Genomic DNA, 26,811 nt, shown 5'->3' on the forward strand with positions numbered 1-26,811 from the left:
TATAATTCAGCCTTGACCATATTTAGCCACCATTTATACTGCAAGATATGAGATGGTCACAATTTCAAAATTTGTAAAGCATTCCAAATTTAGCATTTTGCCTGAGTAAAAAAAGAAGCAGATCAGGTGGAAGGTCAACTGGAAATTTTCCTCTCTTCCGTTACACTGGGGGCATGAAACAATGTTTATGTAACTGGTTCCAATTCAGACACAGCCCAGGTTTCAAGCAGTTAAGATGTGGTAGTTTCCATGTTATTTACCTATTTCAACATCACTGAATATGCATACTTTATTCTAAATTCATGTGACATCCTCTTCTTTGAAATACCTTCCCATCTGCCAACAATGTTTATCCATCCGTCTGCTCTGTCACATCCACATTTCAACTGTCATAATCTTTGCTCATCCTGGTTCTCTTATTAGACCCTTAGTTCACACAAGGCTAAGACCATGCCTTCAGTTCAGTTCAGTTCAGTCACTCAGTCACATCCAACTCTGCAACCCCATGAACTGCAGCACACCAGGCCTCCCTGTCCATCACCAACTCCTGGAGTTTACTCAAACTCATGCCTATTGAGTCGGTGATCCCATCCAACCATCTCATAATCTGTTGTCCCCTTTTCCACCTGCCCTCAATCTTTCCCAGCATCAGCATCTTTTCAAATGAGTCAGCTCTTCGCATGAGGTGGCCAAAGTATTGGAGTTTCAGCTTCAGCATCAGTCCTTTCAATGAATACCCAGGACTGATCTCCTTTAGGATGGACTGGTTAGATCTCCTTGCAGCCCAAGGGACTCTCAAAAGTCTTCTCCAACACCACAGTTCAAAAGCATCAATTCTTCGGCACTTAGCTTTCTTCACAATCCAACTCTCACATCCATACACGACTACTGGAAAAACCATAGCCTTGACTAGACGGACCTTTGTTCGCAAAGAAATGTCTCTGCTTTTGAATATGCTATCTAGGTTGGTCATAACTTTCCTTCCAAGGAGTAAGCGTCTTTTAATTTCATGGCTGCAGTCACCATCTGCAATGACTTTGGAGCCCAAAAAAATAAAGTCCGTCACTGTTTCCATCTGTTTGCCATGAGCACTCAGCAGTGTTTGTTATGTTGATTTCACAAATGATGCTTCTCAAGCAAATTTTTGTTAAAAGTGTCTATCAATACAGTCTGATTGGGACATCCCTGGTGGTCCATTGGCTAAAACTGCACTCCTAATGCACAGGGGCTAAGTCAGAGATTCCTGATCAGAGAATTAGATTCCACATGCCACAGATAAAAATCCTGCATGCCACAAGTAAGACCCAGCACAGCCCGATACATAAATAAAAATATTTTTTAAAATAAAGTCTGACTTGTGGTAACCCTAAAAACCCATGGAATTACACTGCAGAGAGTAATCCAGCCATGGCCCCAGAAAGTCCCGTGAGTCAGTGGCCTGGAGGACAGTTGCCTTCATGCCTTTCAGTTCAGTTCAGTTCAGTCGCTCGGTCGTGTCCGACTCTTTGTGACCCCATGAGTTGCAGCACACCAGGCCTCCCTGTCCATCACCAACTCCCGGAGTTCACCCAAACTCATGTCCATCAAGTCAGTGATGCCATCCAGCCATCTCATCCTTGGTCGTCCCCTTCTCCTCCTGCTCCCAATCCCTCCCAGCATCAGAGTCTTTTCCAATGAGTCAACTCTTCACATGAGGTGGCCAAAGTACTGGAGTTTCAGCTTTAGCATCATTCCTTCCAAAGAACACCTAGGACCGATCTCCTTCAGAATGGACTGGTTGAATCTCCTTGCAGTCCAAGGGACTCTCAAGAGTCTTACATCAGAGGTATCACCAGCAGCCTCTTTACAGGGCAAGCATGGCACACAGTCCTCTGAGAACAGTGTTGCCTACTGGATAAAGCAGATCCGTAGTGAATGATACAGATCTGTCATCCTTCGCATTTTCTTCTGAAGTTTCTCAAGATTCCTGCAATTAGATTTATTTCTTGTGATAAAATACTTCGTGCCTGATAGTCCCTATGAAAATGCAAATAGATCACCTAGTAGTGGGTAGTCTTACTGTGGGCATGGATTCTTAAAGGTTAGAAGCATATAAGGAAAAATAAAGGTTGAAAGCACTTGAAAATAGACAGACTTGTTTGTCTCCCGGCCACCTATGACTCATCTTACCCTTGGTTCAGCCATGTTCAGTTGACTAAAGGAAAATGTGGTTAACATGGGATTCCTGGTTACACGAGGGCAGGGCAAGCAGTGTGCATGCAGATGGCTAAAGAGTGAGCTATCAGACATCCCTGAGCTAAGAGGACTCGTGGGCTTATTTCCCCCAAGGCTCTGGTTTTTCTGAGGGCACATTTGGTTTTGCTACCAAGAAGGATTCATTTCTTGTTCTGCCTCTCAAAGCCTCTGGACCCCAGCAGATCACTGGACAGGTCCTTATTTGTAATAGGACAGCTACATGAAAGACATCCACTTGGAGAAAGCACCCTGTACCATCAGAGAGGGGCAATGCCATTAAACAGAGCTCAGCCAGTGCAACTGGCTGTCCAGTGTGTAGAGGACATTTCAGCTGCCTAATATTACTTGAGATGGTGAGATTTTTTTTCCCATCACCTGGCCATCACTCGAGTTTGAAAGTTCTGGTTGCCACAGTCTTTTCCATCCTGTAAAACTGTTACTTGTGTTCAATAACATTTCATGAAATATTGACATTTTGGTGGGACTAGTCAGTGAGTGGGATTCTCTGGTAGCTCAGATGGTAAAGAATCTGCCTGCAGCACAGGAGACCTGGGTTTGATCCCTGGGTCAGGAAGAAGCCCTAGAGGAGGGCATGGCACCCCACTCTAGCATTCTCGCCTGAAGAATCCCATAGATAGCAGAGTCTGGCGGGCTACATTCCATAGGGTTGCAAAGAGTCAGACACGACAAGCAGCTAATACTCTTTTATTTCCCATCAGTGAGCAATTACTATCTACTGTGCTTGAATTTTTGAATGACTAACTGTTTAGAAGCCATAGGAGCATACTGAGATCACATTCGTAATGATGGGATAGGTGGTACCCCAGGGCTGTTCAACACTCAGTGTATGTTCTGTTCACCATACAGGTATCTTAGATCTCAACTAGATATGTGTGACCTTCGAGAAGTTCTCAATCCTTCTCAGTAACCATTTTCTTATATATTTTTTAAATGTTGTACTTTATATTATAGTTGATTTACAGTGTTGTGTTAGTTTCAGCTGTATAGAAAAGTGATTAAAGTGATTAATTATACATATTCATATATCTATTCTTTTTCAGATTCTTTTCCCAATATTGAGTCCATTTTCTTATCTTTAAAGTAGTAGTAAAAACATATACTGTACTGTATTGAAAAGAGGATTAAATGAGTTGATGATCAGCAAAGTGCCTGACACCGAACCTAGCACATAATTGAGGTGCACTGGTGATCTACTCTTATTTTTAAGTTGCAGATGACCCCAGAATGTTGGTATGAAGGCAGTAAAATACAGCATTTACAGTCAGCCCTAAGTTCAAATCTCAGCTCAACCACCTACCCATCATCTATAGAATTTTGGACTAGTTAAGGTTTTCAAAGCTTCAGTTTCTGCATATAGGAATAATGATGATACCTATGTCCTGAATTTGAGTAGATTAAAATAAAGAATACATATGAAGTACCTTTTGTAGTATCTGGCTCATAGTAGGTATGTTATCAAAGGCAACAATTGTTGTTAGCATCTGTAATGGAGGATTTGAAAAAAAGAAGCAGCAAGGTTACAGTCTCTTGGATACCTCTGTGTGTTTTCTGGTCTTTTCCTGCTCTAGATATTTGGATGAAGATGAATCCGCATTAATAGAGGCAATGGTTAATTGTCTCCTTGTGGCCTGGACCTGTCCTGAAGCAGCCAATTACCATATTCTTTTTTTCTTGAGGCTTCCAATGGGATGCATCAGTTCTAATTCAGTAGACCTCTCTTTTCAGTGCCTGGCTCAGAGAGGCAATACCACATACACATTTCTGGATATATCATCTGTATGAACACTCAGACCTTAACTACATGGCGAAAGCAATCCAGGAGGGACGGGTGTAGGTATTATTTCACATTCACTTGAACCAGTGCCAACCAAACTTCCACAGTTAGTTGTGTCTCAGAGAGTTTCTCCTGGAAAAAAATAATGATTATGCAGACTTCTGGCTGTTGCTAAGACTCCTTTTTTCCTTGAGTTTGCATCCTCTACAGTCATACAGTATATCAAGCAAATGAATAGGTATATACCCTCCCACCCTAAGTCTCCCTCTCCCTTCCCAATTCAGAGTTAGTCAATCCACCTTTTCCTTGCAATTCCAGTAGTATAGGAGGAAATGGAAGCTGTATATCATAGTAGTTGACTCTCTGGAAAAGCACACTCCAAGTTAGGGCCAAAAGTGCAAATGAAAGGGCTAGGGAACCATAATCTGTGAAAGATTTTTCTGAATGAGTAAGGTCAATCCCCAGGAAAATTATGGTCTTCCTTCAATCTCACAGGTAATGCAGGTGGTGAAGGAACAGGTTATGAGAGCTCTTACAACCAAGCCTAGCTCCCTGGACCAGTTCAAGAGCAAACTGCAGAACCTGAGCTACACAGAAATCCTGAAAATCCGCCAGTCTGAGAGGATGAACCAGGAAGATTTCCAGTCTCGCCCGATTTTGTAAGTTACCTCTGACCTCTGCCTTCTCAACAGCTCTGACGCACCATTTCTAGAGTGAAAGCCCATCACCCAGCTGGGCTGTGTTGCATGGAAAGCCAATGAAAGATCTCTACTCAGTTCCTGAAGTCTCAGCAACTCCTTGAGAAAGGCTGGGCAGGGGTGGGCTACGGGGAGGTGGAGACAGGAGGTGCTGGCAGGAGAATCTAAACCAAGAAGTGACCCAGTTACTGATGAGTCCTCTCAGGATTTGTAGCTGAAAAGACTGGAAACTTTTCTAATACTTGGGACAATCTCTTTTGTTTTGTCCATAAAGCTATATTCTATGTAGGCACTCTTGAATGGCAAGATGTTCTGCTCCAGCCAAAATGAGACTTAGTGATAATTAAAACAAGAGGAACATTGAAGTGTCATGAGTGGGAGGGAGCGCGAGCTTGAAAGGGAGCGACCCGCTGTCTCCCTGCTCCATTGGCTCTGCTTCGCATCAGAGCATCTCACGTGGCTATCAGCAGAACATCTCTTGTAGCTATCAACCCAGAGGCCTCAGGTGAAGAATCAGGGGGCTCCTTTTCACAGGACTTTGCATCAGGTGCACTTGCAATGGTTCTGTAATTTCATCTCCATCTTTGTGATGTTCTAAACCTTGAACATGAACACTGTTTTAGACTGTTGTTTCCTTTATCTTTTCTTAGTATTGACCTGTTTATCTTCCTGTGTCCTTTTCTTAGAACTAGGTCAGTTTTGTTACCTTATACTTCATAGGAAAGAAAATAGGAAACAGGATGGGAAGTAAAGGTGTTTGACATTTACTCTCATTCTTCCTTCGAAAGACTAAATGTGGCTTCTTCTGAACTTTCCTATGAAACCATCTTACATCCTTGGTGTCATGAAGCACCTCTTCAACATCTCTTTCTCTTTCTCTGATTCCTTTTCTTTATCCCTGCTTTCTGTTTCTTGCTCCAATATATCTGATATGTTTAGTGCTTGGCGATTTGCAAAGTACCTCCTCGTGTTCCTTATGCTGTATCGTGTCCTCACACCTGTGTGAGGAAGGCAAGTCTTATTTCTACTTGAGGACCAGAATATAGTCTAGAGAGGAGAGGACCTTGTTGGCAAGTGTAGGATCCAGGACTTGAACTCCAGCCCACAGATCCCTTAGCTAATTCTTCATTTCCCCTACCAGAGCTGCTTTGCCAAGCGCAAGACTAAGATGAAGTTTTAAAAAGTGCACAGAAAAAAACATAGCCAAGCTATAGCATCTACTCTGTGTTTGTTTTCAAGCCTTAAGAAGCATCATTAAAAGCTGCAGAGCAGAACTGTGGGCTTTTGTGGGGATGAGGTTAGGCAGCAGGGGAGGGAAATGCTTCCTCAGGGCCTTTGGCGGCTCACGCATGCTTAGCCGCTTAGCTGTATGCGACAGTTCGGACCCCATGAACTGTACACTGCTAAGCTCCTCTGTCTATGGAATTTCTCAAGCAAGAATACTGGAGCAGGTTGTCATTTGCAGTAGGTTGCCATTTCCTCCTCCAGGGGATCTTCCTGACCCAGGGATCAAACCCACATCTCCTACATCTCCTGCGTTGGCAGGCGGGTTCTTTAAAATTGAGCCACCTGGGAAGCCCCTTTGGCAGCTCACATCTATGTAAAACCTAAGCCATATCCACATCAAGCAGCAGGCAGCACTCGTAAGAGGCAGAGCTGGGGTTTCGCTTTGGTCATCAGCTATTAATAGACGAAGATAACAGCCCCTGAATACCAAGTAGAAAGAGCTTTGAATAAAGAGCTGACTCCTCAGAGATGGAGTTTATTTCTTTTTTTTAATTAAAAGAGTTTGTTATTGAAACATAGTTGACTTGCAATGTCATGTTAGTTTCAGGTGTACAGCAAAGTAATAGATAGATAGGTACTTTTTCACATTTTTTTCCCTTATAGGTTATTACAAAATATTGAACATATTTCCCTAGGCTATATAGTGGGTCCTTGCTGGTTATCTGTTTTATGCATAGCAGTGTGTATATGTTAATCCCAAACTACTAATTTATCCCCTTCATCTGCTTTGGTAACCACAAGTGGCCATGTCTGTGTCTGTGGGTCTATTTCTGTTTTGGGTATAAGTTCATTTATATCATTCATTTTTTTTTTAGATTCCACATATACGTGATATTAAATGATATTTGTCTTCCTCTGTTTGACTTGCTTCACTTAGCATGATAATCTCTAGCCCCATCCATGATGCTGCAAGTGGCATTATTTTATTCTTTTTTTATGACTTAGTAGTATTCCATTGGAGAAGGAAATGGCAACCCACTCCAGTGTTCTTGCCTGGAGAATCCCCGGGATGAGGGAGCCTGGTGGGCTGCCGTCTGTGGGATCGCACAGAGTCGGACATGACTGAAGCGACGCAGCAGCAGCAGCAGCAGCAGCAGCAGCAGCAGCAGTGTTCCATTGTGTCTATGTACCACATCTTCTTTGTTCACTGCTCTGTCAATGGACATTTACGTTGTTTCCATGTCTTGGCTACTGTAAATAGTGCTGCTATGAACATAGAGGTGCATATGTTTTTTTGAATTATAGTTTTCTCCACACATATTCTTAGGAGTGGGGCTACAGGATGCTATGGTAGTTCTATTTTTAGTTTTTAAGCAACCTCCATACTATTCTCCTGGAGAAGGCAATGGCAACCCACTCCAGTACTCTTGCCTGGAGAATCCCAGGGACGGGGGAGCCTGGTGGGCTGCCGTCTATGGGGTCGCACAGAGTCAGACACGACTGAAGCAACTTAGCAGCAGCAGCGTACTGTTCTCCATAGTGACTGTATCAATTTATAGTCCTACCAACAACACAGGAGGGTTCCTTTTTCCCTCCACCCTCTCCAGCATTGATTATTTGTAGATTTTCATTGATGGCCATTCTGATTGGTGTGAGGTGATACCTGATGTAGTTTCTCTCTTGCAAGGAGGGACAGAGGCCCTTTGCCCCATCCTGGGACCCACAGTACTGAAATGCTGGATTTCATAATGTTTGTTTCAGCAGATGTGTGAACACAAGAAGATTTTATTATGCTTTTGACAACAATTCTTAAAGCCTAAAGAGAGTCTTAAGGGACCACTTCAGTTAAATCCAAAAGGCCAAGTGATTCTAAATTAATGTTTGACCATGACTTTGTTCCAAATAAGACTGTTAAGTGCTTGTCAAGTACAAACATTTTGCTCCTGCTTTGACTTCATATCTTTACGTCTCAAGGCTCTGCAATGACGTTCTGAAGTTTCATTTCCCTTGCTTTCCCTTTATTATAAGAAACTCTTATCTTTACATTTATTATTATATACCTGTATAGAGAGAAGCTCTGAAAATACAAAAGAAATCTCCTGTGGGTATATACATTGGCATCATCACTTGGGCATGGGACTGAAAACACCATGGTCCACCAGAGCTCTAGTAAAGTCATAAAAACTTGTCAGAGCTGTTTCATGGGGGAGGTCATGAACCAGCCTGGTCCCTACCCTGGCCCCTGAAGTAGGCAGGAGGCTACCAGCCTCCAGCTGCTTCTCCAGTGATGCTCTGTCTGTTGGAATGATCTGCTAGACAGGAACTCATTGCTGTAGTTGGATGAAGTCTAAATGCTGCCACAGTGGCTCATGGGATCAGAGAACCATGTATGATTGCATTCATTCATTCATTCACTTAACAAGTATGTATTGAGTAACTCCTTCCTGCAAGGTCCCGAGGTGCTGGGACAGGCAGAGAACCAGAGACACTTGGCTGTCCTTGTGCCAGGCTTTAAAGCTGAGATTAGCAGGGATTATCAGGGACTGTGCCAGGTGAGAGGAAGTGCAAGAGGGTGGGTTGTCACGAGAGCACATAGGAGACAACCCAAGCTTGGGGCTTAGGAATTCATACTTTAGAACTGAAAAGTGACTTTAAGGTCATCCAGTTCAAGCTTTTCATTTTGCAGACTGGGCAGTGGCTGGGCTGGATGGTTGATCTCTGGTGCAGAACACTGCTGACCATCCCCTCCCCCTCGCCTGACTGCTGCGCACAGCATGCAGGCAAATCTCAGAGCCACGAAGATCCCTCGAGGCGTGCGTCTCATTTTTATAAAATGTTTATATTTCCTGAGAAGAAAAATGCAAGCTCTGGGTGGACAAATATTTTGGAAGACTGTGTATTCAGTGGGTTGAAGAAGCTCTGTTTTCTTTCTTAGCTCTTGGCTAATTATTTCAGAAGGAGGTATTTGTTACTTTCTACTTTGTGTGACTTTGCTACTGCTGCTGCTGCTGCTGCTAAGTCGTTTCAGTCGTGTCCAACTCTGTGCAACCCCATAGGTGGCAGCCCACCAGGCTCTCCTGTCCCTGGGATTCTCCAGGCAAGAACTCTGGAGTGGGTTGCCATTTCCTTCTCCAATGCATGAAAGGGAAAAGTGAAAGTGAAGTCGCTCAGTCATGTCCAACTCTTAGCGACCCCATGGACTGCAGCCTACCAGGCTCCTCTGTCCATGGGATTTTCCAGGCAAGAGTACTGGAGTGGGTTGCCATCCCTTTCTCCATCGTGTGACTTTATGGGGAGGATAAGTTCATCTGCACAATTGATCTGAATTAATGGATATAAAAAGTTTAAAAGGTCCCCAAATAGATCATTTGCCATAATGTTGGGGGGAGGGGAGCTGCAGGGACAAACACCACGGAAGCAGAGTAGCAAATGTGGAAAACGCAGATCCGGGAGCTAACAGACCCGGGATCAGATTCCCAGGCCATCACTTGCAAATGTGGCTCCTCAGTCAACTTCTGTCACCCATTCTAAACCTGTTTTTCTCATTTCTAAAACTAAATTGATAAAATGTCTACATTGTTAAGTTGTTCAGAGGACTTAGTGAAGTAATACATGAAAAGCCCTTAGTATATGTCCTGCACTTAACAAACACTCTGAGAAATAGTCACTCTGATTATGAGTCGATAACCAGAATTTAGCAAGTTGTCTCACTGTCAACATAGAAATGGTAAGATCGACACTGTGAATATATTCGTTTACACCTCATCTTATCCTGGAGTGTCCAGTACAAGTAGGTGAGGAAGAAAAAGGAAAAGCAGGGAGAGCCAGAAATATGGCTACTGCCTGTCCTGCAAATCTACATCCTTGTTAAAGACTGGTCACAAGCTTTGCTCATGGCTTTCACAGCCAATGCCTGTGTTCAGTGCAGCCTCTGTTCTAAATGAGCACCAGGTCCAGGAAGGAGGCTCGCCAGTCTAGTGGTGCTGTCTGTCCTCTGCGTATGTCACTGGCCTCATTGGGCTTAGACTTGGAATTCTCTTCTGGAGACAGTGCTAGACTTTGAACTGCTCTTCACACACTCATTTATTCTACCTTGTTTAATCTTCCTCCTTTTATTTATTTACAAAGCTTTTAGCTAGAAATAGAGGAATATTTATCAAAGCAGAGCTAGTGAACCCATGACCTTGACCTCACTGACCCCAAGCTGAGAATGTCAAAGCCCAATTTCAGCCCATGGTTATTACCAGGATTCCCCCAGAGGTCATATCTCATTCACAGAAACACCATGTAGGGATTACATATGTTTTCCTAATATGAATGAAGTCTGCAGCTACTGAGCCCATTTGCAGGAAGGAAGAGGACATCACTTACAAAAAAGAAAAGAGCTATTCCATTTCCCTCATTGCTTTAACATGTTTCGGAGTCCTTGGGGTCATTAACAAGAAAAGGTAACCTGTGTAGCAGCAGATCCACTTATTCTGACCGTCCATCCCCAGAGATGGTTCATAGCGGAAGGTGCTATGACGGCAACATCTGGCTCTTACACTGAAAATCATAAATCATCAAGTTCTTTCAGTTATTCCTCCTTTTGGTCCTCATCTCTGCATCTTCATCTCCATTTTAATAGTTAACTCTAGCCTAGGAAAACTATCCTTTAAAGATGCATCTCTAACCTAAGAATTGATGAAATTCCCAGTTTCTCTCTCCCATGATTTCTCCACCTCATTACCCCAACTTGAAGCCAGGAGCAGTGATTCATTGTCATGTGTGACTACCTTGGCTATCTCCCACCTTCTTGTCCATTCAGAGCAGGGTTCATCAAAGCTGCAATTCTGAGTCCATTCTACAGAAACTGAACGCTGATAATAGGTAATGTTAGTAATCGGAATGCCTGAGATGAGACCCTGTGAGACCCACATCAGAAAAGCAAATGCGCATAGAGCAAATGCACCAAGCTGTACCATTGGGGTAGATATCCACACTCAGCTTTAAAACTGGTCAGATGGAACAGCATCAAGTGCCCTGGTATTTGAGGCCATTTAAGTCCAAATACGGAGAAGGCAATGGCACCCCACTCCAGTACTCTTGCCTGGAAAATCCCATGGACGGAAGAGCCTGGTGGGCTGCAGTCTATGGGGTCGCTATAGTCAGACACGACTGAGCGACTTCACTTTCACTTTTCCCTTTCATGCATTGGAGAAGGCAATGGCAACCCACTCCAGTGTTCTTGCCTGGAGAATCCCAGGGACAGGGGAGCCTGGTGGGCTGCTGTCTATGGGGTCGCACAGATTCGGACACGACTGAAGCGACTTAGCAGCAAGTCCAAATATGTATCGACAGCTTACTAGCATACCTGGTTAGATGGCCAGACCCTTTCATACCACTTTCTATTCTCTATTTTTTTCTCAGGAGTGAATAGATGCAGTTTGCACAAGATACACTTGATTGTGTACTCCTATTCAGGGCTTCGCTTCTGTAAGCTGTTTCTCCATCTGTGAGATGGGCCTGATGAAATTAAATACCTGTTCCCAAAAGTCAGGGGTTCTTTGGTGGGGAGGAGAGAAGGGTGTTAAATGAGCTACATTTGCCTAGTACACTACCTGGCTCATAGCACACACTGACTGAATGTGTAGGGCCTTTCATACCTGGGAACAGAATACCACGTGAGGATAGATTGCCTACGATCCAGAGGGAGCCCAGAGTTAAGGCTGAAGCTTACGAAAGATGTGAGCCTTGAATACAGTGTGTTATGGGCACAAGAAATGTTTGTCCTGAGGAAAGGCGAGAATATTATCTAAGCAAATCCAGAAACACTTGGCATTCCTGCCCAGCACTTACAGCTCACTTATACTCACACTGTCCCCTTTGGAAGGAAACATTCTTGTTCCCATTTTACGAATGAGGAGAGACTTAGAGGAGCTACATGAAATGCCAGTCATGAGCAGAGCCTAGATGGAAATCCTGGTCTTTTGAGTTTGGGTCAGTGCTTTCAACACTGCTCTGAGGGCTAGACTGTAGGTCTCTCTATACATCCTCAACTAGAAAGACTCTAGCTTTAATATACTGAAATTTATAACTAACTAAGATTTCACAAGATAAAAAAATCTCTGCTCTTGAAAAAAAAGGGGGGGTTACAACCCACTGTACTCATTATTATATCTTTACAGCATAGTACATCTAAAATTACATTGTACTAGCTTGAGACAAGATGCAAATAATCCTTAATTTATGCCCTCATTATCCCAATCTCTATGGGCTAAAATCTCGGATGATATGTTATTCCCCTTTGTAAGTGGTCCTTTGCTTCACCCAACACTGTTTGCTGTACAATAGTCACCGCATGGTTGTCCAACACTTCTGTTTGGTCAGACCACATATGTAGTCTAGGAGTTTATCTATCTGCTGTAAGGAGTAGAATATGACCAGAGATTCATTGTCTCAGAAGAACTAAGTGAATTTTTGCATAAATTTGTATCTGTGACTTTATAAAACAAGAGACAAAATGTCTCTGGAGACATCGGTCTAGAAAAACGTCACTGAAGTGATTGGGGCTCTTGTGGGTATTCTGTAAATGTCAGAGAATCTATACAGTTACCACAACAGATAACCCTGTTTACTGATGCTTAATAAATGATTCTCTAAAGCACCAACCTAGGAGGTCTGGGGATGTTCAGGAAAAGATGGAGCTTTTATGCACCTGCCCTCTCTGCCATGGTGCCCTTTCAGCCAAGTGCTATTCTCAAGGTGTGTTGTGGAATATGTGTTTATCCTTTCACAGGGAACTAAAGGAGAAGATTCAGCCAGAAATCTTGGAGCTGATCAAACAACAACGCCTGAACCGCCTCGTAGAAGGGACCTGCTTTAGGAAACTCAACTGCCGGCGGAGGCAAGGTATTGTTTCCAGACCTAGCAAGGAAGAATAGTGGCCTGCTCCCTAAGGAATCACATGGGTAAGGGTGTTGGTTTCAGGGTCGGCTAAGCAGCATTGTACTCAGAACAAGAATTGCTGTAACTTATTCCAGGTAAGTTTTAATTTCCCATGTAGACTCAGGAGGAATCAAAATCTAAAGTCAGCAGAAGACCCATGGAACTGAAGAGTCACCTGAAGCATTTCATGCCTCATGTCTGCCAGTAGTGGTCCCACAACAGCCATCATTACCGAGTGTTTACCATGTGCCAGGCTCTCACTTGACCCATGTTAATGCATGTCATCTTCCCAGTAACCTTATGAAGTAGCTACTGTGATTACACCCAGTTTACAGATAGATAAACTAAGGCACTGAGGGAAACTAAAGCAGTGGGTTACAAAGTAACTTGCCCAGTCACAGAAGAGTAGGGATTTAAACTCCAGCATCTCTATGGCCCTAACTTTTAATGATTCACTATGCTGTCAGGAGCGCTAGCATCCACTGTTGGATTTGATCTTTGAATTTTCAGCATGGGTGGCCCTTGGTTTCAAATCCTCTTACTGATTCTCTTCCAGGTCAGAATATTTTATTCATAGTATAAGTAACAGTGAACCGAGGTGGGATAGAATCAGTTTTCATAATCTTGCAAGAGAAATTTCTGAATTGTCTCTATAAATTTTAAGCCCAAAATATTGAGTCCAAATGGGTGCCATTAAACTAGTTCCAGTAGATGGGAAGCATGTCCAGCTGTTTCTTAGCCAGAAAGAATAAACTCCTTTGATTGCTTTCTTGACATATGGCTCATTGCAAAGTCAAGGTATTTGTATCATACTGTCCTAGAAACAAATAAAAAATAAAATTGAAATATAAGATTCAGGGAGAGGTGAAGAGATTGGGGAACAGTCAGGAAAAAGAATAAGCATTAGTAACTGTACCAAGAACAAACATCAGTTATGGCCCTGGAGAAACCCTGGCAGATGTTTTTGAAACCTGATGGATGCCCTGCGTAGACACAGCGCCCGTCCACTAATGACATACATCACTTCACATGTTTATACTGAGCCCATCCTCCTGGCCATTTACTTTTAATGGCTTTGTTCTGAATATTGAGTAAATTCAAAGTATTTCAAATGCAACCCTTAAAAATCATATTAAGAAATGTCCAAAGGCAGAACTTCCTTGACAAATGAAAATGCAGGTCATTCCCAGGGAATAAGAAACCCTCACTGATGACAGTGAGCTTCAGGCTGGGCCTCAGGAGAGGACAATGGGCAGAATAAGAAAGAGCTGAGTTACAGCTGGGACTGAGAAAGGCTCACAGTAGGAGGAAGGCACTTATCTCTTCCGTTCAGCCATGGAAGGACTGGCTCACTGCTCCTTCTTTGCTGCATCCCCTGCATTTGGGCACCTTCATCAGAGTGGATGCTTCTCCAGGGAAGAGTGTGGTACAGTGAGGAGAACAGGAGCCCTGGAGCCAGATGGAGTGAGCACCGTCCGGCCTCTTCCTCTGTCCAGCTCCATGACCTTGGGCAGCTCCCCCGTGAAATGGGGATGACAGTGCTTGTCTCCTGAATTTACTGTGAGGAAGAAAATTGGTCGTGAATGCATCTCTTAGAAAGCAGCTAAAAAAGAAGGGGGCAGGGCGAGGAGGGTAGAAGGTAGTTGCTCTTTTATTCTGGAAGACCCTGTAGGAAAGAACAAGGAGCTAGCTGGGGGCGAGTAGGCTTGGTTCTAGGCTTCTCAACTCTGTGAGGAACCACTTGAGTGTCTTTTGGCAGGACACAGGACCTCTCAGGTCCACAGTTTCTCATCCCTGAAGTGGGAGTACAAGATCAGATGGTCTGCTATTTCATTAGCTGGGTTGTCTGTTATATGCCCGGATCGCCTCTTTGCCTTTGGCAAAATCAATAGTCAGGGTGTATTGCCCACATTAGGTAATTTATAAAGTTTTTATTTACTTGACACTGGGGAGAGAGCACAGAAGTGGGGGAGGGGAAAGGTAGCAAATAGACCCATGCCACCAAATGCCCCCATTCGTAGCCAGCTATTGATACAATTCTTCTGAATATAATGATAATTCAAAGAAGCCAATTTAGCCTTCCAGTCTACTCCAACACAAGACTTCCTTTTCTAGGCTGAAATGAGTAGATTCTATTAGAATAGTTCTGTTTCTAGATGTCATAAATACAGTTTTTTTGGCTAAGAAAGTGTTATTTCCAAATGTTCAACTTTTTCAGTTTTCTAAAAATGAATTACCTAATGAACAAAAAATGATTAGCATCTAGACTATAAATTTATTAGTTAAACTCCCTAGGGAGCATGACCATCTGTGTTTAGTATAAAATCATCCTTCCGAGTGCAGAAAGGAAGGCTTTTTAGGGTTTGGTAAATTGATTTAAAAAATCTGGTGACTAGCTTTGTGTGCTTAAAAATAGAGATTCAAAGCAGACTGTGCTGAAATTGGTTTCCTATCACCCCATCCAAACATTCCATTCAGATTTACACACATTAATGAGGACATGGAGAAGACAATGGCACCCCATTCCAGTGCTCTTGCCTGGAGAATCCCATGGATGGAGGAGCCTGGTAGGCTGCAGTCCATGGGGTCGCTAAGAGTCAGACACGACTGAGAGACTTCATTTTTACTTTTCACTTTCCTGCATTGGAGAAAGAAATGGCAACCCACTCCAGTGTTCTTGCCTGGAGAATCCGAGGGACGGGGGAGCCTGGTGGGCTGCTGTCTATGGGGTCGCACAGAGTCGGACACGACTGAAGTGACGCAGCAGCAGCAGCAGCAGCAGCAGCAGGTGTAAAATTATTTGAGAAGTAAAATTATTTCTCAAAGTCCCTTTGAGAAAGGTAAGATATGAGACGGGGACACCCATGAAATATATCTCTGGTTAAAGAGCAAGTACAAAGGGCCCGTGCGTGACCACACTCCCTCTAAACTTGTCTGACAGGGAGTTAGACACAGATGAGTGGATTTACATATTAACTTTCTAGGGGAAAGTAGGAAAGAGCCTCCTGTCCCACACAACTGCAAAGGGGAGGCGCAGATGTAGAGCCCTTTATCATGCCATGTTTGGCTAGAAGGTCCCTGAGTTTCTACTTGCCCATCATTCTGTCTGCCTCATGTGCAACTCTGCTGCTTGGTTAGTCCAATAGAGATATATACAAATGTGGATTTCTGGGGATTTTGACCACAGAAGAACTGAGAAGCAGTAAATCATGGGAGATGCTCCATGCTGCGTTCATGTCCTGCCTCCCTGCCTGCTAGCTGGTTAGCCCTGGGCAACCTAATAAATCTCTCTGTGCTTCTTTTTCCCATCTGTCAAGTGAGGATGTCAGTTTCTACATCAAATTGTTTCGAGAGTTAAATAAAATCATGCATGCATAGCACTTAGTCCAGTGCTCAGCACATTGTCAAACATTCATTAACGATATTTAGTATTTTAATTTATAGTTACTCAGAATATACATTCTTATTTCTTGATGTTTAGATTTTTTTTGGATGTGGACTATTTTTAAAGTCTGTATTGAATTTGTTACAATATTGTTTCTGTTTTATGTTTTGGTTGTTTGGCCAGGAGGCATGTGGGATCTTAGCTCCTCGACCAGGGATTGAACCTGCAGTGGAAAGCAAAGTCTTAACCACTGGACCACCAAGGAAGTCCCTAGAATATAGGTTTTTTAAACATAAGCCATGGACTGGCAGTGACTGTCACGTATCTGCTTCACTCTGTCCCTCACTCACTGTGGAGTGTGAAAGCCTCTCGTCCACAGTCCTTTAAGATATATTTGCCTTGCGTCTGTGTTCCCTGGGCTTCTCAAGAGAGTTAAGATGAAATCTCAGAAGCTGCCTACATGCGAGCCATTATTTGCTTCTTGAGACTCTACAGGCTTGGAACTGCCTCCTATTTTCTTTCCTTTTCAGAGATTAGGGTCTTTCAGAATCACTTCCATTGAATAGTCTTGATTAGAGCCCAGGGCTACACATTGGAGTGTCATTTTCAACAAATCATAGTATGAAATTTCTACTTCTCTTTGAAGACAGTGCCCATTTTGTTGACCAGCATCCCTTCTCTAAGCATTAACTTGACAAATCTAATTTGAAACCCAGGGATGAACAAAACGAGCACCCAGAGGAGTTGGCATGCTCCTGCGCTTCAGCCACAGTTGCTGTACCTGCTTGCCCTTTCATTTCACTCCAAAGACCTACAGTCAAGTGGTACATTCGGCCCATTCGGGGGCACCGGTTGTTTCTTCCTCTTGGACTTAAGCTTTCTTTTAATATTTCATTAAACCTTATCATAACACATTTTTACAAAAAAAAAGGCAAATATATATATAATGTATGTTGTCAAAAGAATAAAAGCCAGATTATTCTCAGGAAAAAAGTCACTTTCCAATAGCTCAGAATAACAGATAATCATCCAGTAGTGTGGATGAGAGGGGTTACTGTTAACTGAAAGATACCAAGGTACTGACATTTGAGAGCTGGCTCTGTGAAAGATGAATGACAGGTACTCTCTCTCTGTTTTACTCATATAATTTTTAGTGTTATCTAACAAAGGAACCATAGGAGTCCATAACGATTTTTATAATTTGGCCAAGACTCCATAGCTGATGTGTCAAGGCCAGGTGTGTAACTAAGGTCTGTGGACCCCAAAGCATCAGTTAAGCTAAACATCTTGAACATGTCTTCAGGGCTCTGGAGTTATCTTTTGCTGTGAAACGAGAGTCTCCGGGGAGGCAGAATTCTGAATCAAAACAGGAGTCTCTATTCTGAAAAATGTTCAGTGTAGTGAGGAAGATTTGAAAGGCAGAATGGCCTTCGTTCTGGATCTGTGGTTGTTGTCTTCCTTCACTGAACTCAAGAATATTTCCCTTTAAAAACATCGGTAGGATCGCTTATGTTTTTGTAACATGGGAAGGTTTGAAGCGGACCTTCCCCTGAGCACACTGAAGACATTGCACATTGTAGGTTAACCTAGGAAAGACTCAAAATCTTAGTGGAAGTGCCATAAGAATTCGCCTTAGTAAAGGTCACTTGTCTCCCAAACACAGGATTCCTAGGGCCCCCTGGGCCAGCAGCCAGCTGCCAGCTGTAGGCTTTGCACACAAAGCAAGGATGTCCCTGAGTCCATGATAGAGGCAGTCAGGACTCAGTTCCTGCTGTGGCCTGTGCCTCACTTTACAAACCACATTTCCTGCTCAACAATGGTAGGTATTATTCAGCTTGCCCATCTGCCCTAAAGACCTGCTGGCCAACTCTACACTTCTCTGCAGTTTGGATACGAAGACAGGCAGTGAACTGTACTGTTCCGTATGGCTACCTATGGCTATTTGAGTTAATTAAAATTAAATAAAACTCAAAATTTCTTTTCTTACTATTAAATAAAGCAGGTGCAGAGTATTTGCAGTGGTGCAGAAACTTCTATCAAATATTACTGCAAGAATTACAGTTGTCAGGGGTGATTAGCTCCATAATGATCTATGTGACATTGGGAATAACTTTAATCAGCCCTGGAGACCTTATCAGGCTGTGAGCTTTGAAACCAGCCTTTCTCTCTGATCCTTCAAATACACACACATGCGCACGCACACACACATACACACATACATACACACAGGGAAAAAAGTGAAGCACAAAATTATCTCCATATTTTCAGTTTTTCAGTTTGGGGAATTAAAAATGGCTATTAATGTAGTAACATTTGTAATTGACTGAAAGACCTCCATATTAACTCCTGCTTTCTCTTTAAAGGCTAGTAAACAATCTTTGCTAATGTTCTCACTGCTTCTTGCTAATTGCTTTCAGTGACACAATCCACTCATTCATTGCCCAAAGGGATTGGGGAACTAGTAACATCATGCTGGGTTTTGAAAAGAAGATACATGTTTTGCTTACCATTAAAGAAACTGCAAATCAAGCTGCCACCAGTGGCTAATGCTGGAACTGTCTCACCCAACAAGTCAGTGTGCTATGCTGGCTGGAGCCAGCTTCTCTGCTTCCTTTATAGCTGCTCTGCCTTTAAGACGGACACTCAAGTTATGATGCCTCTAAACCTTCCCAGAGCTAATGACTCCAGCCTTTATCCTGAGGGAGAGACTGGCTCAGCATCCACCCATTTGTCTATGAATCAGAACAACCTTCCCAAGCCCTTCAGCCCTTTTTCCAATATTCTGTCATCCATCTAAGACTTCTTATTTAATGGGAGGAGCAGAACATCACTCACATTGATGATGCACAGATCTTTTGCTCTCTACCATTTTGGTGGTAGAGAGAGAAAGAGGAACTTCTGTGGGATAAGAGAAGAGGTAGTCAGAGGTATAAGGAAAACCAAAAGATAGTGGTGTCTTAAAAGTCCAGAGATTCCAGGGCAGAAGAAGAGGGTGGGACAAATTGGGAAAATTTTTTGACATATACGCACTACCATGTGGAATACAGATAGCTAAAGGGAACTGCTGTGTAACACAGGAAACTCAGCTCAGTTGTCCGTGATAACCTAGAGGGGTGGGATGGAGCGGGGCAGCAGGGAGGTGTGGGGGTGGAGGGAGATTCAAGAGGGAAGGGATGTATATATATGTATAGTTGATTCACTTGATTGTATAGCAAAGACTAAAGCAACATTGTGAAGAAATTATACTCCAATAATAATAAATAAATATATAAATAAATGCATACACACCAGGGGTTTCTGGTGCCCATGCATGCTCAGTTAAGTCCAACTTTTTTGCAACTGCATGGACTATAGCCTGCCAGGATCCTCTGTCCATGGAATTTTCCAGGCAAGAATACTGGAGTGGATTGCCATTTTCTTCTCCAGGAATCTTCACAACCCTGGATCAAACCCACGTCTCCTATGTTGGCAGGCAGATTCTTTACCACTGAGCTACCTGGGAAGCCCAGGGATTTCAGATCTGAAAACAAAGAAAAAAAAGAAGTCAAGAGAATTTAGTCCTCTGGAAGGAGGAAAATCTGTCAACTCTACACTGTAGTGTTATGGTAGATTTCCAGGTTTCCAAGTAGCCTTTTGTGTTTCTTTAAACAAATAGCAACTACAACATTGCAAAGAAGATGATTATCTTCAACCATCATGATAAGTAGCCACTGATTCCAGTAGTCTCTGAATGTAGAAATATGCTGCACCAGAGATCTTTCCTTTTTCTGTTTTTCCCTGTAGTACAGGCAGAGTTGCTGAGTCACTGTCCATATTTCCCAGACCTGAGACACAAGTGTTTCCACCGTCTTTCTTCAAGTTGCCACTAAGAACTGAGAGAGCTCCTTCTCCTTGAGCTTTCTGGCTTTGTCCTTCATGTTTGCCTTTCATCCTGATGACTTTTGCTATATCCAGGAGAGTCCTGTGAGCACTGTAGGCACTCTGCAAATAGTCACTGAAGAAACAGACTTAACCTATTAAATAGACAAGCCATGAAAGTATATGCAGCGAATTTTTGAAGTGTTGCAGCATTTAGCTCCACAATATATGTTTGTACCACTTAACTTTCTTAACGCTCCCCCAAATATGTTGAGGATGACAGTCTTCTTTGATTATGCCATGTTGACTCCTGGGCTTCATGTTAGCACTGCTAGTCTCTTGAGTTTACCTCAGCTTGAGAAGTGAAGGATTTCTAGAAAGAACAGGCTAAGACCTTACTCAAAATAAGACCAGCGTGTCCAAGTGCTACTGCTCACCAGCTTCCCTCCCAGCTTTCTGTTACCCTGTTACAGTTGCTAACTTAGCCAAAGTCCCACCTCAGAGGTAGCAGGGGAAGGAAAGCACTATAGCAAGTTTTTCCAGGAAGTTTTTCCAGCTGTGGTCATCACAGTTTATTTAGACAAGGTGGAAAGTCCTTTGGGTTGAAGAGATCTCTATAGTCCATCATGCCAGGCCCCCAAGAACCATGTTGGTGCTCATGGCTGAAGCTTAGACCACTTCTATCAAATTGCAGTTTTCCTATTGTGAATTACAAGTCAAACTCTCAAATATGTTCTCCTCATGGAAAGCTGCCTAATTGAAGTGGTTATGAATTATTCAGGGAATGATTTTATTTTCTCCCTTTGAAATGCCCTCCGTGTGTTGAGTGTATATATATAACAGAATTTTGAAAATTTAGCAATTCCAGATGTTTTCCTAGCCTTCAAATAACATTTTCTTTCCTCTCAAATTTTTCCACTGGAGTTTAGATTTTTTTAATATATGGATTGCTGTATACAGCCTACATTCAGGAATTCTCAAACCCTATTTCTACTTGAGAAAGGAATCACAGAGGCATTTTGCTTTTGTGGATCAAGTTGGGCGTTTCCTTTGTTCACTGTATGACTTTTGTCTCCATTTTTAAAACTTGGTTTTTTACTAAAAGAACTGTAGTTAAGACATAATTTTTTGGTGAAAGCAATTTTAGATTAAAGAACAGTTTTGTTAAATGGTATAGAGCGCTTTCTGGTCAGATTGGCTTCAGAACAATTTGTATTGGTAGACACAGTAATGGGGTGATTTGACCCAGGCCACCATGTTTGCCAACTACGTAATTGCACAAAGGGTTTACAGGTCACGGATGTTTTGTGACTTACACATCTTGACTGAGCCCTTTTGGGTCTTCATTTATCAATTTAGCCCATAGCAACTGTGCAGCTTCTCCATGGCAGGCATTGTGCCAAGGGATCGGTGCAGTGCAGCCGTGAAGGCCGTGGCTGTCGTCGGAGCGCCCTGGCTTGCCACACTGTCGGGACTGTTACGTGTCCTGGAGTCTTCTTCTTTGGTTAATAACTGTTCCTCATGTCCCCACTAGGCAAGTGGCTTGCCTAAGCTCTATGGCAGATAATGGGAATACTAAGGGATTTATGAGGGTACCAATCATCAAAGGAGACACTGGAGCAGCTAAGAGGGTGGGGAGAGTCCCCTTGGCTGCAATAATCACAGAGGGCTTCCCAGAGAAGGCAGCGTCTCCCTCTGTCCTGAGAGCTACACAAAGATCACTATCACAATTTAAGTTTCTTATCTAGCAAGAGCACTCACAAGCTCATTAAAAACTTGTTATTACATTTTGGGGGAGCAGATGAAGTTACGCTGAGGGAGTTAATTATAAGGATGATCCTAAGGTACTCATCAAGCCTATTCAAGAGAGCTAAACTCTACAGATTAGAGAGGAGATGAATGTGACATCCTCATTCTTGGATACATTTCTGACTTGGGGTGGTTCCTCATGAATCCCACCTCTTGTGTATGGATTACTAGCATCCTAACAATATATTCATGATTAGTTTGTGTGTGCAGGCCTCAGGGGTGAAGGCTTTACTATGCCAGCTGAGATATGGCACAAATATCTCAATAGTCTTAGAATCTCACAGAGGGAAGTAGAAGCAGAAAAATTCTGAGAAAGCTCTTTTGTCTTCATCTCTCTCCCTACTTTGTCAGGCCTAACTGAATAATTAATCATGCCCTCCTCATTATAGATATTGATGAAATACTCCTCTGGAAGTCACCACCTCAGACTTGTTGCCATTGTCCTCAAAGGATCTGGTAACTTTCCCAGTGGCACCAAATGTCTACCTGGAAGGACAGGAGCTAACTGCATACAAAAATTGAGAAGGGACCAACTGCCAGGGCTCTTAGAATTCATCCCTTTCTGAAGATTTAAAATCAAAGAGACTGCCTATTCTGTCAGGAAAGGCTCTGATTTTTTGAAAATCAGAATCACTTACCTGGTAAATCTGTGTTTTCTCTTTTTCTTTTTGTCTTTCCCTCAGACAAGTTTTGGTATTGTCGGCTTTCACCAAACCACAAGGTCCTGCACTATGGAGATCTGGAAGAAAGTCCCCAGGGAGAAGTGCCCCATGATTCCTTGCAGGACAAACGTAAGTGTCTCTTCTGTGTAGGAGGCCTGAGTTTTGGTTGGTTGGTTGGTTGTTTCCTGGTCACAGAATATCATACAGAAAGACTATTAACCTAAGTGAACCCACTGGGCGTGGCCCACCTTGCTGTGAGTCCTGGCCCGAGCCATCTCATCAAGCACAAGACCCTTGGTGGATTTGTGGTTTGGGAAAGGAATACTCACCCATCTGTCCTGAAAGATACAAATCTAGAGTTCCAACATCCACTTTTATATTTCCTGTCCACGTGCTGTTCTAAGAAACAAAACCAGCATAAACCTGATTGTCAGCTGTCTTTTTCTGATGATCCAAAATAATCTCACCTGAATTGTGTGTTTGATACCCTACCATTTTTATTCATTACAGTTGACTGAATGGTGGCTCAGTGGTAAAGAACTCGCCTGCCAATGCAGGAGACAAGGGTTCGATCCCTTGGTCAGGAAGATCCCCTGGAGAAGGGAATGGCTACCCACCCCAGTATTCTTGCCTGGGAAATGCCATGGACAGAGGAGCCTGGCGGGCTACAGTCCATGGGGTCACAAAAGAGTCAGACATGACTTAACAACTAAACAACAACAAGGTATATAAATTAAACAAAGTATTATGGAAACATTAAAATACATAAAGGTAGGGACTTCCCTGGCAGCCCAGTGGCTAACACTCCATGCTTCCAATGCAGGGGGTGTATATTTGATCCCTGGATGGGGAACTAAGATCCAATGTACCGCATGGCCCCCCCAAAATTTTTTTAATACACAAAGGTAATGAATTAATTTGGAAGAGAAATGAGATAAAGTTAAACATAGCGTCAGAGGATCTCTCAGGTAGAGAAATCAAACAGTGAGGAAAAAGTAAAGACACTTTAAAATAGCTTTTTAAAGTCACCTTGACCTTGCCATGAATCATATAATTCACAGATAAAATCCTTACCCCTAGATCCTGGCACCTCCCTAAAATCGCCCAGGGCCCATGGAAGTCCAAGCTGTACTGTCTTCCTTGCAGCTCTTAGCCATCACAGCAGAAAATAAACTACGAGTAGCAAATTCCTGACACACTCAGGCTCTAGGCTGACATATCAGACAGACAACCTGGAATATTCTCTCTTCCTCCAGCTTAAAAATGGGACAGTCTGGTCCTTGTAGTGTCATTTAGTTCAGAAAGCAATCTTATTTCATGGGAGCATTGCCTCCTCAGCCCATGTTATTACCATTGTTAACAGGAAAGGAAAGAAATCTGAAACCCAGTACTGCAGAGTCTGGGACAGTGTCTATACATACTTTCCTGTTGTGGGGTCATTCTAGGCCTCTGTTTTTGTGATAAGGACCCTCCCTTTAAGTCTCAGAAAACCTCCATCCCACCACGGACAAGCTAGAACAGTGGTTCTCAGACTGTGTTCCTTGGACCATCCACAGCAGCAGCATCACCTGGGAACTTACAGAAATGCAGATTCCAAGATCCTCCCTCCCAGACTTGATGAATCGGAAATTCTGGGAATGGAGCAGCAGTCTCTGGGTTCATGGGGCCTCCAGGTGATTCTCATGTGCATTTAAAGTGAGAACTGCAGGGCTAGATATTATCTGATATGCTTCCCAGTGGGTCCCTAAATTTGGCTTTCACCAATACATAAAAATTTTAAAAGAATAAAGAACTGAGTGGATAGTGGGTTGCCAACTTCAGGTTTTGGCAGGGAAAAAAAGAAAAGCTATTAAAAAAGAAAACCTAACTAAAATTTAATATCACATTCCCTTCATTTTAAAAACTCGATCACAAAAAAAAGGAAAGACCAGAAAGGCCTAACCTTGGAATAAAGGACAGTCCCTTGCACTAAATTAGCTGTATGAAAATCTCATGGCATTTCTAAAAATGAGTGTCTTCATTTTCCTGTCTTTGCTATTAACTGGTGAAAAATTCACTGAGAATCCTCTCTCATGAGCTCAAAAGAACTGTGCAAAGGCCAGCCACTTGGAATCAGAGCTTTAAGGTGGTAAAATGAAGTGTTTGAGGTTACTGTTGGCCGTAGCAACCAGAAGCTCTCTACAGACTCTCCCACTGCCTCTCTCTTAACCTGGCGAGGAAATAGAGAAAGTGGTCTGGGCCGGAAAAAAGAAAACACATCTGGGTTCATTCTTGACCCACATGGCCCAGTGAGTCGGCTCCCCCACGCACTGATTGTATTCTTTATCCCCATATTTATAGGGATCTATTCCATTTCTCAACCCATAGATTGCAGTTTAAATGGAGCACTCTCATTCTAGCTGGCTCTGCTGCTTAGGAAGTCAGTAGCTCTCCCCCTAGAGAAGGTCAGGGCGTGGATAGCACCTAAGCCTTGTATAGGGGCCGTCTCTAGACTGTCCACAAGCTGATGACCCCAAGCTCTACCAAGGCCTGCATCTCCAAGGACTGAAAACTGGAGTGCCGATGCCAGGGAGAGCCAGCTTGCCAGGGTGGTTGCAGAAGAGCCAGGACAGAGCTGCAGATCTCTGGAGAGCTTCTGGTCATGGCCGTGATGCTTGTTCAGAGAAAGCACTGCAGCAGTCCCTTCCGACTGTGGCTCTGAAACTCTTGTCCGCCCTTTCCCCTGTGGCCTTAGAAATCTAGGAATTCAGAGTTCCAGAAGAGGTGCTCTACAAACAGTTTACCCATTGTAAGATAAACCAGAATGCATACCTGTGCAGGTGTTCGTGTGTAGATGTGTGTGTATTAAAGAGATTATATCTGTGTGCCAGGTGGGCCAGAGAGGAGGAATATTCATGTAATGAAATCAGATGAAGCTGTTTTGTGCAGGAAATGAGAAGGCCCCAGCCTCGGAAACCAAAGTTTGCTGCTTCAGGCCTGCCACCTGGTTTGCATTTAATTCCAATTCTGCATTCTGCCTGGAGCAAAATAATCCATCCTCTTGAAGCCCTTCAAAGTAAAAAACCTCATTCCACTAGAAAAATGAGCTGTTCCTTTAATTAATTTCAAGTGCCATTGCTCTTGCCATGTACGATTGCCCTCTCTTGAGACCAATGGGAAAATTGTCTTCCACCCCTTAAGTTAACCAGCTGAATATTGAGATATTGATGAATCAAACAGTGTAATTGAACCCTCTTAATCCAGAGAGTGCAAGTGGAGATTGAGGGCTACTCAGCTGTCTTCGTGCCTAAAAGTTTAGCAAATCTCTTCTCTCATATTCCTTTTGTTTGGCAGGAAACACGGCCCTTGAAAAGTCCACATCTCCTTAGCTCCCTTCGCCCCACATTCCTCCCATCAGGCATGCAGACTCTCATCACCCCGCTATAACCAGACTCCACTGCTTTCCAGCAGTGCCCCCACCTCTCAGAACCGCCCTTTGAGAGAATCTAGGCCAGCGCTCTTCACTCCTGCATCAAAGGGGCCGGGAGGAGAGGGCTCAGTCCCTCACACAAGACCATTAAGCCTCTTACCACAGAGGAGAGGAGCGGCGGCCAGAGCAAAGCAGAGTGGGGCGATTTGGGTCATTGAAGCATGCTAAGTAATTCAGGGCCCTCAATCTACAAAGAGAATTAACTCTGATTATTGATAATAAGAATAATTGCAAATAATATATTTGGAGTGCTTATTCTATACCAGGCACTGTGCTAAGAGCTCTACATAATAACAAATTATCCTCCCCATGACTTGAAGCAGTAGATACCATTGCCCTTCTTTTACAGATTAGGAAACAGAGGTACAAAAAATCAAGTAACCTGTTGAAGGCCACGTGTCTAGTAAATAACAAAGACCTGAATGCAGCTATCCAGCCCCCGGTCCAGATTTTTACCCACAAGGAAGCTTATGCTCCAAGAACTTAAGCCCAAAGTGGTATAGCCAGTAGGTGCATCTAGAATTCAAATCCAGGCTCTGTGATTCTTCCAGCCACTCCAGACTGCCCAGTTAGAGGCCAGATCCTCTACTGAACTGTCCTGGGATCAGCCTGCCCCTCCTCTGTATCTCTGCCACAGCGGAGCTATGTTTACAGCAAGTGATCATGGCTTACTGGGTATTTCCTGGAGTGATTTCTGCCTCAATTTACTGGCTTCCTGAGGTGATTTCTGCCTCAACTTTTTCGTT

General features: G+C 43.2%; 1 protein-coding gene across 4 annotated transcripts in view; it reads left to right on the forward strand.

Moving 5' to 3' along the window:
* The window catches only part of ELMO1 (engulfment and cell motility 1), a 583,367-nt gene that overhangs the window by 537,716 nt on the left and 18,840 nt on the right, over positions 1–26,811 (forward strand). For all 4 annotated transcript variants that reach the window (XM_069588027.1, XM_069588028.1, XM_069588030.1 and 1 more), the window contains exons 17-19: positions 4,526–4,689; positions 12,734–12,846; positions 22,618–22,725. In XM_069588027.1, coding sequence (XP_069444128.1) covers positions 4,526–4,689; positions 12,734–12,846; positions 22,618–22,725 — 385 coding nt within the window. The remainder of the gene's footprint in view (positions 1–4,525; positions 4,690–12,733; positions 12,847–22,617; positions 22,726–26,811) is intronic.

Source organism: Ovis canadensis, chromosome 4 (genome assembly GCF_042477335.2).
Source record: "Ovis canadensis isolate MfBH-ARS-UI-01 breed Bighorn chromosome 4, ARS-UI_OviCan_v2, whole genome shotgun sequence".
NCBI classification, from domain to species: Eukaryota; Metazoa; Chordata; class Mammalia; order Artiodactyla; family Bovidae; genus Ovis; species Ovis canadensis.